Source organism: Apostichopus japonicus, chromosome 15 (assembly GCF_037975245.1).
Source record: "Apostichopus japonicus isolate 1M-3 chromosome 15, ASM3797524v1, whole genome shotgun sequence".
Lineage (NCBI taxonomy): Eukaryota > Metazoa > Echinodermata > Holothuroidea > Aspidochirotida > Stichopodidae > Apostichopus > Apostichopus japonicus.
Window position 1 is genome coordinate 18,681,445 of NC_092575.1, and position 14,440 is coordinate 18,695,884.

The window sequence follows — 14,440 nt, forward strand, 5'->3', positions numbered from 1 at the left end:
AGTTTGGCCTCAATCCAACATTCCCTTATTGAGATACAGCGTACCCAAGCAAGTGTCACAGACACACACACACACACACACACACACATACATACATACACACACACACACGCCAACCTGACTGCATAGGTTCCTTTTGCTAAAGCAAGGAACCAAAAACTTATTAACTTTTCATTCATTGTATGAAAAATGTAGCTTCGGTGTAGTCCCGAATCGTATTGGGGGGGGGGGGGCGGCTAAGGCCTAACACTTCGTTCAGATGTAGTATCCAATTGGAAGTTTGGGTATCAAAACGAGGACACCAATTGAAATTTGACAGATCATTTTCAGCAGATTTGAACCAACAAATTTCATTATAACCCTCCAAAGAGGTATATATTTCGGAATCTCGGGATCTTTCTGATTATTGTGCGGAACAAATGTTTCTTTTGATACTGTATTTCTCACACCTGTAATGGGGAAAAAACAATTACTAGTTGAAAATGTATTCAATCTTAGAAACACTCTCAAACCCATTTGCGAATCTGAACATAATGGATATTAACAGTGAGGGCGGAAGAACTTTAACCTATAATATTAGTATAATATATTAGCGTGCTGGTTAATCCGGCCCACGTCGTGTCTTACTGTATTATCTCCGATGATACTTCCTTAGTAATGCTCGGTATTAGGCTTTGTAAATTGCCAACCAAACGTAAGAAACAACGTTATATGTGGTCCTTTTTTCTTCTTCTTTTTGAAAGAAAAGTCACGAAAGAAAGAGCTGATTGGCACGAAAACCACTCTTATGCCAGCTCCTCAGTCCCCTAATTACGTCATCAAGACTGTGACCGTGTGATTATGGCGATGTTATGTGAAATGTGTATCACGGGTCCAGGGGAAAGGGAATATATATTAAATATTTATGATCTTAGCCAAAAGGCCGAGACTGGCCGGGTTACCTTACTTTCAGTCATAGGCGTAGGAGCCTTATTTGATTTGGGGGGCTGTAACGACTTGCCAAATATAACCAAATTTTCGGGCCCTCCGCGCGCGTTCAACATGTTAATGTGCATATCAGTTTTTACATCGCATGCCAATAACATACAATCATTTGCCGTATTATTACCCTTCCATGTTGTTATAATTATTGGGGAAGTCGTTACAATAATAATGATAATAGTAATATTATCAGTTTAACCATTGAAAAACACATTGCAAATTATATTTCTTTCAGTAGGTGCCCGAAAAATTCTCAGCATATTGCCCGAATTTTCACAAAAATTTTTGGTTGGGGGGCTGAAGCCCCCCCCCCCCCCGCCTCCTACGCCTATGCTTTCAGTTAAACCAGGGGACACATTAATGTCATATCCAACGGTAGAATTGTTTTAACTTCAAATTCTTTGATATGATGGTAGTTGCAAATGCCGGTTGGAAGTGGCGTCGCCAAACATTTCAATCTTGGGGAGGTAATGTCTGAGAACACAAACTCTCAAGACAACGAGAAAAAAAAGGAACGAAAGTTTGTCTTCACAGATGTGAGAACTTTACAGAAATTGAGATATATTGTAATTTCTTTTTAAAATATTCTAAAATAATTCTACGTGTTAGTTTATTTATGAATGTATTATGGTTATACATGCACAGAAGGTTATGCAGCGAGTGGACGAAGAAAGTCTGTTAATATTAATGGTTACTAAAAGTAGGAACTTGAGAGGTTAATTGTCTTCAACAAATTTATCATATGGAATATAATTTACCCACTAAAATAGAAAGAGAAACTGACATTCTTTCGGAATGTAGGAATCTTGTTTTGTTTGTTGCAAATGTAAATATAAACAAAGTTTTCAGCTGAAAGAACGCTTCCAAATTTATATCTTAACTTAAAATGTAATACAAAATGTTATCAAACATTTTGTGACGTCACAGATGGCATAGGCACACGTGTATGTTATACACACAGGCAGCAGGAATGTAATTCCTTACTTTAAGCCACCAAAAAGGCACAAGAAACGATGAAGTTAAGCGTAAACTTATGAAACACTTGAAAACGAAGCAAACTATGTAATAAAATTATATCATTAATACATTAGATTACATTACGTTTGTGCTACATGAAATTGTCTGCATTGGATTCTACCGTTAAATCACATATTATTCGCTACACTTTCGGACACACATGTTTGACGAAAGGAGATGAAGGGGTGGTGGGGGGGGGTACAGTCCGGGCCCGGGTCAATTATAGGAAGTCTGGAAGAAAGGATAATGTATTCTCCTTTTCATAAATATAGGAAGAATTGATTAAAATTGGGAGATTTCAAAAACGGGCTCAGTGACCTAAATTATTGTCCCCGTAGTCCGATCTGGCTCTCGAAAACCCTGCAGGCTGAGGTCAGAAGTTCATTGAAACCTCGCGAAACTCTACTACTACAAATGAAGTGTTATTTAACTATCCGTTTATAACGTAACTAAAAATGTAAGTCATATATTTGTCTACATTTCTAAAATTGGCAATAAGAAATACGCCAGATTTTCCGAACTATTATATGTCTGTTACTGATGGTCTATGATTGCATCTGCTGGATTACTTTGCGTTCAATAGAGGTCGAAGGGTCAGAGCTGGCCATAAAATTTCTTCGGATCTCATAGAATTGTTTGTAGACCTCATCAAACTCTGGATTCAGACTTTCCTTGACGCGTTCGACCCAGGCTGCCAGTTTGGGGTAGTTTTTGGTGGTATCCCGACCGGATAGTGTTGGTTGTATGACCTGTTTTTGCATAATATATATACATATGCATGAGTGTTGAAAGAAGGAAGAAATGTGTGGACAATATGCGGTCCGGTGTTTAAACAAACAGAGAGAAATATATCATGGATTATCAATGGAGAATTAAATCAATCAAATTTTCGAGAGTGTATGCTTAGTGTAGACCAGGGTGTCCCTAACTTTATCCCCCCACGAACCCCTCTGTGGATGTCAGAGTTGTCCACGAACCCCCAACTTTTCGGGACACGATCTGAGTCATTATTATAGGCTACTATAATACTCATAACAGTGCTTCGTGAAAGATCAAGTATCATGTTCATGCACCCCAGTTAGGCAACCCCTGGTGTAGAGACCGTCCTACCATGAGGTGAGGTGAATAGGGTGGACGGACATGTAATAACGGGATACCTGTCACCACCGTCGTTCACCACCCCCCCCCCCCCCATTGTCATTAAGTAGATTTATTCCTTTTGTTTATTAAAAAGCAAACTGAGATTAGGCCTTATAACTTTAGTATTTCTTCCTTCTTTTTTATTTTTACCTCGGCAACGGCTAGGATATCAGCAATGGATATTTCGTCACCACATAGGAACTTTTGATCCTTTAGGAAGGTATCCTGGAGTTGGCTTGCTACGTACTCCATCTGCTTCACGTTTTCCTTGGCATCTTCTTCTGACGAAGGTTTACAATATGAGCGCATTTTGGAAAGATACTGCAAAATGGTACATACAACAAAGAACAAAGTTACCGGAGACTTCATAATCTTTAGTAAATATGGTTGTTGTAGGTTTATGTAGTTTTCCTTTAGTACACCTATCTATAAATGATGGGGCTATACCTATATGCACAGTAACCTTTCGACTTTTGGGAGTCGGCGGGAAGAGGACACGTTCGTAATAAGGAAATGCGAAGGCGAAGAAGGGAGGGGGCGTACGACCAGTGGCGGACTGGGCCATAGATTGCTTTCGAATCACTGAGTGATCCAACCGCCGGCTCTGAAACAAGCAGCGGATTTGGCGCAAGGATGGAATCGGCGCATTTGGCGCAAAGAAGAAATTTGCACCTTCGGGGCTTCGGACCAAATGACGCACAGGTTCCGAGCAGGGTAGGCCAATCCGCCACTGAGTAGAGCATGTCCAGGTAACGGGAAAAGGTAAATCTATCCATATTATAATATGAACGATGTTTACAACCTAGCAAAGTTGAAAACCACATTAAATTTAAAATAACCGAAACGGAACTATATATATATATATATATATATATATATATATATATATATATATCTACCTCATCTCGAAAAACTTTGCTAAACAGTTGTCTGGTGCTTCCATCGTGGTACGAAAGATATTCGTTCACTCTTGATCTTTTTCTCAAATCTTTCGGGTACCAATGATCATCGATATCCTTTGAAAATTTCTCAATCACATAGAAAAGGATAGCCCAACTGATGGAGAGGGGAAAATGGCAAAATTATGAAAAGGGACAATGATATAAAATATAGAAAATTGTAAGAAAAGACAAAATGGGAGCATAATCATCACGACGACAAGTAAATACATGGTAGATGACTCACCTTTATAGACATATAATTTTAACTTTTTGGGGGGTTGAAATTTTAACTGCTTTTAAATGTGGAGAAAATTGAAAATAAATACATGTATACATTTGTGGACTGAGGTGTTTTGAGCAAGTTTAAATGTCATTTGAGGTCAGTTCACCACGTTCTTAAATTTCAATCAAAAAAGTTATGTCTTTTTTTCCGTCAGTATATAGTTCTTCAAAGCACTGTAACTCAGCCATGCGGCTTTATATATTATTGCAAGGTGTTGGGATAAGAACGTGTGGAAGTTTTTGTCATCCGTCGAGTTTGGTCATTTTGTAGGCCTGTTTGGAAAGAATCGTTTTCGGCCACTTTTGTTTATTTCAAAGTTTTATATAGGCCTATTTTATAACTGCACGGAAAATAATACAAAGCTAGAATTAAACTCTTGGTGCATGGTTATATAGTGACATAGCCTTGCTCCCTCATTTTCTACCGAATTAATTTAGTTTTGATATAGGCCTATCTCTCATTTTCAAGAAACGTGTGTTTGTTCAAGTTTGAAGACTCTAAGCATGCATGCATGCTCTCTTAGCGACTTAAATTGACTTACCCTTCAGTGAGAATAAAGTCGCCGTCTTTCAGGACCGGGACGCAATGACGCGGATTAATTTTCAGAAACTCAGGAGAGTGTTGTTCATCTATGGAGAAATTATATTTGAACATAACACTTATTTAAACGTTGAAGTTTATTCCACTATAGCGTTGCCCTGTACACATATATAATGTAAAAACATATGTTGCAAGGATGGTCCACCAAGTCCCCTCCCTGCCTCCCCTTCACCGGCTCACTCAGTACTGACCGAAGCTGAAACTGGATTCAGATTAATGAGAACAAAATAATCAGATAGAGGCAGGGTATATAATGCATGGGTTCTGTTGATTGGAAAATCACATCTCGCCCTAGCTTATTTATCACATCCTCGTAACACTTTCTATTTTTACGGTGGGTCGCGCGGGATTTCCCCAGACGTCGACAATTTCTTCTACAGTTTTCGGAGCTTGTCGACGGAGATCGGTGAATTGTTATTATGGTTTTAACATCAATCCATAGTCCAAGCTAGCTTTCATTAATTATTATGAGTACGAAGGTAATTAGGCATTGGTAACTGAAGCAGTCGTGACGCATTCCTCAAGGTGAGCCTAAAAACTTGCGGATCGGCTGCTATAATTGACAATCTTTATGAACCAACTGATAAACAGCGGGAACTTTAAACTGCCATGGCTATGAACCGGTATTTCTGTTACTCCTGGAGCCGGGCTGAGCGCGTGTGTAACAGCATCATCACTTTAGCTAAGTTATATGTGCACACAGTAATTATAAACGGAGATGGAAGGACATAGAGATTAAATACAACTAACTGAATTGAGATGTTCGTTAAACGCACAACCTCGCGAGGGGAGACTCATTCAGGCGCGTAGCCAAGGGGGGGGGGGGGGACGAATGGGGCAACCGCCCCCTTTCAGCATATTTTTTTATTTTTTTTTATGATATCGCTAGTAATTTCAAAATAAAAAATGCTTAGATGCAACTAACAAGGCCTGGAAAGTGTCATTTCCAGCGATCTGGGAGGCATTTTCGGCCAACATTTTCTTGTACGCTTCGCGCCAACACATGGTGGCGCTACGCTTAGGATAGCCTTGCTACAGCTGCTACCGTTTTCACCCCTCCCTTGGCAAATTCCTCGCTATGCCCCTGGACTCACTAGTATATAACAAACCGCATCAATCCGGATTTTTCATATATTAGGAATAATCAGGCAATATACTTATGTTCTTATTCATCCACGATCAATGCCAGTATACGATAACCATATATCAAACCATTACTGAGACAAAACTGATTCTCCAATAAATGAACTGACTAGCTTACATGCTTTAATTTATTGTCAATATTACATTGAACCAAGGATTTCTGCAAAAACACACACAACCCCCCCCCCCCACCACGCACACACGACCCCCCCCCCCCACCCCCGTAACTTACCTATAAACTCGTAGCCTACTCATATATTGGAGCTAATGCAAAAATGACGTACACGTGCTTTGAGCAGCCTTGTTCTCCAAATACTCTTATTCAGTGACTGGAGGGAAATTTAAACATGTACAATACTCCTATACCGTATACTTAGTGCTGTTGTACTCGTGCTCAGTGTTACCAGAGTTAGCGTTTTTACACTAGATCTAGCGTTTTTAGTCATTTCTGGGGTTCTAGTGCACGTTTTTCTAATTTTGGTAATTCTAGCGTTTTTTGCCTAACACTAGTTAAATTTACAAAAAATAGACCTTTTTTCAGACAAAATTCTTACTCTAGAGACCCATCCAATTTATTTTGAGTATTTTTGCCCAATCTTCGGAATTTCCTACCGAAAATTTCCATATTTTTTTCAAATTTTCTGGGTCAGACTATCACTCAAATCAACTATTCAAAATCTACTTTGTGATCGGTGACCATTCATCCTACGAATCTGTTCTAAATTGACTCGAAACAGCACGAAAGTTAGGGAAACTACCATTTACCGTTTTCTAGGGTTTTATTTTCGCAAATCTAGCGTTTTTTCGTCAATTGTCGCTGGTAACGCTGCTCGTGCTGAACATAGAAGCCTGCTAGTATATGCACACCTAACGATTGCTGAAGTGTGCGTGTATGACAATAATGAATTATCTATAGACATGGGCATATGCGACCTATACCTGCTAGTCTATATGATAGACCTATATATGATACTATATACAATATACTATATATATATTATATACCACTTATTATATACTACCGTATCATACCTGAAGACAGATCTATAATATGCTCTTCCACCAGTAAACCAGTTTTCTTTAGAAAGATTCGAACAGATCTCGATGGACAAGATATCGGATTGTAGTAAAACTGTAGCGCCATGTTGAGTTGAATTCTTCCACCGTATTGAATGTTTACTGAGCTCTGGTGAAATGCTTCGCACACCAAACACTATTATATTGAACACTGACGCTTCAACGCTTTAGCACACAACGAAGTCTAGGTCAACTAAAAGCTGTATGATTACACACCCTCTGAACATATCGGCGTATACTGTACCACTGTGTGTAAATAAATCTATGTTGTTCAAGTACACACCGGGCAGACACTTGAATCTGCTGTGTCATGCTTGTGTGATTTAGTTGCAAGAGGGTCCATGAGTTGGTAGTTATGGCTTCTTAAAAAACGATAAGGTCTACATTAGAATGTGTCTTTTTCCTTTTCTTTTTTTCTCTGGCATGAAGAAAATCCTACTGACTATTTCTGAAAGTTTTGCTCTAAATTCTTACCTTTTTCCAGCGACTTGTCTGCCGGCAAAAGTTTAATTGCAAAAATAAACCCCTACTTTGAATGGATGTTGTGGGAGTGGGGGGGGGGGTGGTCGGGTTGGGAGGGGATTTTGATCGATGAACTTTAGGATACTGAATCAGAATAGTCCCAAAATATGTTAGATGGAACTGCGGCCCACAAATGGTCACTTCCTCCAATGATCGCTCAGTCTGAGATATGTTATGCTTAGGCTCAAGGCAAGTTATTCAGTGGCACATTAATTATAATCAGTTTTCTTGGGGGGGGGGGGGAGGGGGTTGGTGGGTGAAGTGAAGACAGTTTAAGTTTGCAACATTTGTATATTAAATCTTTCGGCAATGTTTTCTCTCTGGTCCGCGTTGTAGGGCAACACGCTATAGCTATATATACTGCTTTGTGATCTCCCGTGGCGGTACCAGAATAACTGCATGAATGGCACTTCAAAGGTTAATTCACGGCGGAGAGGCTTTAGTTTTGTTTTACCGGAGTCGATTGGAGACTATGGGGGGGGGGGGCAAACATCAGTCCGATGGGGAACCTTCCCCAGTCCCTCGTTGCCACCGACCACTAACGGTTTGTTTCAAGTCGAGCTATAACCCAAAACGTGACTAAAAGTATTATTCTCCTAAATTTTCACATCAAATCAGGCGGTGTTCAATATGACAGCAATCGTGTGTAAAGCACAAATTTTGGAAGTTGAATTAATTTTTAAGTTTCAACGCTGCTGGCCGTTCTCGATATGCCAGAGATAAAATGGTCACATGCTGTCCTTTTTGGTTTGCAACCTAAAAAGCAATTACACTGATTGTCAAATTTGGTCATTCGCAAACATTGGAAATACATTGTGTTGGTAAACTGAGAAATGTAAAGGCTGGAAATTTGACACAAACTGTAAGATTGTTTACTCACGATTTAAGGACAGTGTAAATTAATTGTATTTACTTTTGCTTCAAATATTGATTCATCCCAATGTCAATTTAACCGGACAACGTAAATTCGTGTAGGCAATCAACTTATGCCCCCATCGGCTCTCCGCCAAACAAAAAACAAAAAAAACTTACCGAAATAAAACTTCAAATTACGTACATCATGTACATTTGTTTGCTTCAAGTATAATTTACTTCCGGTACAAAACTTATTACCTTAATTTAAATGAACACAGCAAAAAATCAGAATGAAAAAATGCACTGTGGTTTCGATGATGTAACATGAGTAGTTTTCATCATTAATCTGACGTAATGTATAGTGAGGGTTTACAATATACATACTAGATCTTAGTAAAACAGTGAAAAACAGTTTGATGTGACAAACAATAAATTCACAATGACACAGGCTGTCCTATAATGACCATTGACCGCAACAACAAACTTCTTTTACTAAATGTGATACATCAAACATACTAAATATGACATCTGTCCTTGTTGAAATATTGTGTAAAACATGGTTTTCACAATTTGACCCCTGGTGAACTCAAACGACCATTGACCTCCGCCCACAAATTAAGGTTTCTTGTACTCAATGTGGTACAATTACATACCTAATATGCGATCTGTCCAAGCTTCCCATGCGATATTATATTTAGGAAGGTGCGTGTGTACATAAACAGGTAAGAGGGAAGTGAAGTGTTTAGCATTTTACTTCAAATGACCTTTGACCTCCACCAAAATCAATAGGCTGCTTTTACTCAATGTTATACACCTTCATACTAAGTATGAGATCCGCCCAATATTGAGATATCATGTTTACAAGGTTGTTATATTTTGACCTCTGATGACCCCAAATGACTTTTACCAAGAACAATAGGTTTTTGTACTCAATGTGGTTCATATACATATTAAATAGGAGATTTTCCCAAGCTTATGTTCTTGAGATATCGTGTTAACAAGATTTTGACAATTTGACCCCTATGGTGACCCCCAATGACCTTTGACCTCCATATAAAAAACGATATGCTTCTTGTACTTAATGTGGTACTTCTACACACCAAATATAAATTGGCGACCTTCCCTTCTTCAGATATCGTGTTTACAAGTTGGGCATCACAAACGCACACACAAACGCCATCATGAATGCAAATTAAGTGTACGATTATCATAGAAACCAAAAAGTCATTGTAGGAATTGAATGAAGCTTTCACCACTATAAAATCTCATTGTTAAGGAAGGGTTCAATGGTTATCATGGTTTTGAGACAACTTCTTAAACTGTTCTTTACAATGGTTCCTGTAACTTAGTCTATGGCAAGAATTTTTTAGTCAAGCATATTCATTAGCATCAGTCCAGAGGAAAGGGTAAGGGTAAAGGGGGAGGGGGAAGGTCTCCGGGCATCTGGATTCAACTAGGTAGCGGGGTCAAATATGGAAAAAAAATGTATTCTCATTTCAACAATATACTAAAGAAGAAATGAGGATTTCAAATAGGTTGCCGGGTTAATTACCCATAATGCTTCTCTTACTCATACCATGGCAACCATATCAAAGAAAACAGAGGTAAAGAAAATATATAGTAAAGTCTTACAAATATATATTTTATATTATCACTTTTAGATATATTTTCAACAGCTGCATTCATGTTCCAAAAAAGAAATATGAAATTTCCAAATCTGATAGTTTTGTAATATTTCAGTAAATAGTTGTGACATACACTTGCTGCTCAATTGCTCTTTTTCCCCCTTTTCTTCTTGCTCTCAGTAACAGTATATACAAGAGGTGGTAAAGAGGAGGTATAACAGGGAAATGTATACAAAGTCCTGGTCCTCGATGCTCATTTTATTAACTGACCTATCGTCTGACAGAAAATGTTTAAATGGTCATTCTGTCATAGAAATGACCTCTCCGAACCTTCACCAATGATGTATGTATGTATGTATTTTAGATCCTCCTGCAAGCAAGAACTCGCAAAGAAGCCTCATTGGCGTATCAAAGCCGCAAGCTGACCGAAGTCAGTCTCTTACATTCATATTTAACGTCCATGATTATGAATTGTCAACAACTTTGAACTAGACGACATACATTAATCTGGGAGTGACGCGAACCGGGGACCTTATGGTTGAAAGGCACCGGCGTTAACCACTGAGCTAACAATCTGAGCTAACACTCCGACAATCCGATGACAAGAGTTCAAAACTTGCCTGACTTGAATCCCAACCCCCTGTACATCAATGATGCAATATCTCCTATGGAAGTTTTAACTGGCTGTGGCACATAGATTCACAAACTATTCCAAAGAAAATTACAGATATAAACGGGTAGTTTATGCAGCGATGGATTTCCTGGAAGAAGGAGAATGCTCAGGACTGTTTGTAGCTGATTTTGAGTACCAAAGAGGTTTCAAAAGAGAGGGTCATGGCCCCGTAGACCTACTCCCTGGATCTATAGTGTACATGATTAGTGAAAATGCTGGGTTTTCTGATTTCTGAATCAATGTAGACTTTATAGTCTCTCAGCTAGATGAGATATGGGTGACCACCCTGCGTCAGCTTACAATCAATACAAAAAGACACCTTCATCATGTATAGAAATTATGTTGTAATAATAATAATAATAATAGATAATTTTTAAATAGCGCCAAACAAAATATGAAATAATTCTCGAAGTGCTTAACAAATAATAACAATTATAACATATATGCTTTGGTGAAAAGATACGTTTTGAGTGCTGATTTGAAACCGTTCACAGTATTGCACATTTTTACATGTTCTGGAAGTGAGTTCCACAGGCACAGTGCACTGGATGGGATCGTTCTCAAGCTGTAAGTCTGTGTTTTTACTCCAGGGATGAGTAACATCAGCGATGAATTAGAGCGAAGTGAGCGTGTGGATGATGGTCGGAGCTGAAACAAGTTGGTGAGGTAGCTTGGTCCTACATTGTGCATGCATATGAACACCAGAATTGGCAGAATTGTTTGCATTCCAAACCTTGCAGCTTCCCCTTAGCCTATCCCATCGTTTAATAAGACACTCCAGAGGGAGGAAGATGTACTTTCGATGGATGAGAGAGGAACACACTCATCAGACCTGTTTGCAACAAATACACGTTTTGTACTGAGCATGTCAACTGCAAATGTTAATATCTCGCAAAAAACAGTACCTAGGAACTGAACGGAGATTTATCACCAGGATGCTTGGAAAATGGACCTCTTGTATCGGTTAAAAAAATATGTTCCCTCAAGACTATCCTCTCTCACGAGAGCCCTATTGCTACTTCTGCTTGCCAGTGTATCTCGGTGGAACCTCCCGGCCGGACAGAGCAAACATTTCCTCTAGCGTCTCTGCCAAGTACGGGGTCAGTGATTCACTTACTCGACAGATCCAGTCCGACAACTTTGGGAAACCTTCAAACGGATCTCGATGAAAACATTCCAGAGTAACGATCTGTCAGGATAAAGAAGATGTTCAGCAATTCATCATAAATAAACTAGAAATAAAACTCACAAACGGTACAAAAATAGCGACATACTTTAGTGAAACGTTTAGATTTCTTTTACTATTAACTTTTAGTTTACGGTAGTACTCACAATTTGTTAATACTACTGTGCAGCATTGTCGGTTTGGCTACTTACATGCCAAAAATGCCAACATTTGGCATTTTTCAAATTTCATTGGGCGGAGATAGAAATGTCACTTCCAGCCAAACAGCCTTTCGGTGGTTCTTTGTGGACTTTTTTCTTTAATGGTCTACCAATTCAAGAGAAACAGTCGCGGAAAATTCCCATATTGATTTTGACCATTTCATGTTGGTCAGTCTGACTTTGGACTTACGTGTTGGCAGAAACATTGGATTTGTTTGTTACCACATTTCAATCCCTAATGTTCATCTAAGAGACCCCCATAGCAACGAATTGTGAACAAACACAATTCCTACCCATTATACAATGTCAATTGACATTAAAGAAAAACAGAAAATTCGTATTTTGCATTTTTTCACCCGATTTGGCCGCCAATCTGGGCGGTTGCGTCAGAAAAATCTGGCAACCCTGCTCCTATGTGTTGACATATTCTTTATGACAAACATTTTTCATATTACTAACATCCTTTTTTTCCCATCACAAGGAAACAGTATACTGGGAAATCGTTTAACAAAACTAAAAGATTTCCTCCTCTCTGCAATGTGTTTCCAATATGTGAACAAAATGACAGAAACTCTAAACAAGTCTAAATTATTTATTAAAGACATCCTTAAAAAACATTTCAGGATAAATTTTCAAATGTGACAAGCTCTTCTTAAGAATATAAAATGTTTACCTCATTTGCAGCAAAGATGTCGGCCACACTTATTTCATTTCCGCAGAGGAATTTCTGATCACCTAAGAATGTCTTCTGGACAATATGTGTAATTTTCTTGACATTTAATTCCAGTTTTCCTTTTCTTTGGGGTTATTATGTCCTTTCATCAATGCTTCCCACTGATGTAAAAATAAGAAGGTTAAATTAAGAACTAAAGCATCTTCAAACTAGACGGAATAATAAAAGTAAGAAAGTAATTAAAATTCAAATTGCAGTAGTTAGGCTTAATATGCATGAAATTGAGAGCTGATCCATGATTTGGAAGATGATCAGGGTTAGGTTACCATATTTTTTTTCTAGAGAAACCATAATGAGATGGTGATATGTGGAGATGTCTATTTTGAGGGAGTTTCCCTGCACTTTCTGGGAAAACTTGATTTTGAGGGGTAACCTACATGCAAATGGTACCAGATTAGAAGTTAATGATTCAATCCAACGTACTTTTAATATAATAATTAAAACATAAGGCCAAAAGAATTGTTACTACTTACAAATTTGCATTTCTCAGTGTACTTAAATTAAAGTAGCCAGAGTGTCAAATGATCATCAAGAGAACTTTGCTACTGAATTTATTACAAATTTGTTAGAACTACCTTACAAATGTGGACATTTTGTAGGTAGTTAAAAGTTATTAAAAGTACTTTTTAAATTTTCCACCACCTAGAAGGGATAAACTCAAAGAAGGAATATCTGTTCGGGTTGACAACAATGTTATGTAATGGATGATACGACAATTGTTGCCAACCCCCCCCCCCTCCCCCCCCAAGCACACACTCATGCAACTTGCTCAAGTCACCGATTGTTGAAATTAAGTTCAGTGACATATTTCATTCGTTGACAGCAAAAGTTCTTGCAGGCTGATGTGGAGGCACATGTGTGAACTTGATTGAAGTTACTCTGGAGGGGTAGCCTACAGTTTTATTTTGCATACAAATAACTTATATCGACGTGCCATCACCATGCCACATAAATTCATGACAACCTCATGGTATCAAATTGAATGAATTAAAAACTTAGTAACTTTTCATTCATTGTGAAAAATGTAGCTTCGGTGTAGTCCCGAATCGTATTGGGGGGGGGGGGGATGCTAAGGCCTAACACTTCGTTCAGATGTAGTATCCAATTGAAAGTTTGGGTATCAAAACGAGGACACCAATTGAAATTTGACAGATCATTTTCAGCAGATTTGAACCAACAAATTTCATTATAACCCTCCAAAGAGGTATATATTTCGGGATCTTTCTGATTATTGTGCGGAACAAATGTTTCTTTTAAACTGTATTTCTCACACCTGTAATGGGGAAAAAACCAATTACTAGTTGAAAATGTATTCAATCTTAGAAACACTCTCAAACCCATTTGCGAATCTGAACATAATGGATATTAACAGTGAGGGCGGAAGAACTATAACCTTATAATATTAGTATATTAGCGTGCTGGTTAATCCGGCCCACGTCGTGTCTTACTGTATTATCTCGGATG

General features: G+C 38.4%; 1 protein-coding gene and 1 long non-coding RNA gene across 2 annotated transcripts; both read right to left on the minus strand.

The window, feature by feature from the left end:
* Positions 1–1,522: 1,522 nt before the first annotated feature.
* Positions 1,523–7,423, minus strand: LOC139980876 (glutathione S-transferase theta-2-like). Its single transcript, XM_071992871.1, has 5 exons — positions 7,138–7,423; positions 4,904–4,991; positions 4,038–4,194; positions 3,289–3,459; positions 1,523–2,747 (listed from the first exon to the last, which is right to left on the minus strand). The coding sequence occupies exons 1-5, from the start codon at positions 7,247–7,249 to the stop codon at positions 2,544–2,546; spliced, it is 732 nt and encodes a 243-aa protein (XP_071848972.1). The 5' UTR covers positions 7,250–7,423; the 3' UTR covers positions 1,523–2,543.
* Positions 7,424–10,175: 2,752 nt separating this feature from the next.
* On the minus strand, positions 10,176–13,571 carry LOC139980880 (uncharacterized). Its single transcript, XR_011797718.1, has 2 exons — positions 12,917–13,571; positions 10,176–12,046 (listed from the first exon to the last, which is right to left on the minus strand). It is a non-coding gene; the product is annotated as an uncharacterized lncRNA (long non-coding RNA).
* Between the last annotated feature and the right edge of the window lie 869 nt (positions 13,572–14,440).

Excerpts from the sequence above, each read along its gene's own strand:
- LOC139980876 (XM_071992871.1), bottom strand. The coding sequence starts at position 7,249 with ATGGCGCTACAGTTTTACTACAATCCGATATCTTGTCCATCGAGATCT. Across the intron at positions 4,992-7,137 it reads TATTATAGATCTGTCTTCAG|ATGAACAACACTCTCCTGAG; the intron begins GTATGATACGGT and ends ATTTCTCCATAG. Across the intron at positions 3,460-4,037 it reads GCAAAGTTTTTCGAGATGAG|TATCTTTCCAAAATGCGCTC; the intron begins GTAGATATATAT and ends ACCATTTTGCAG.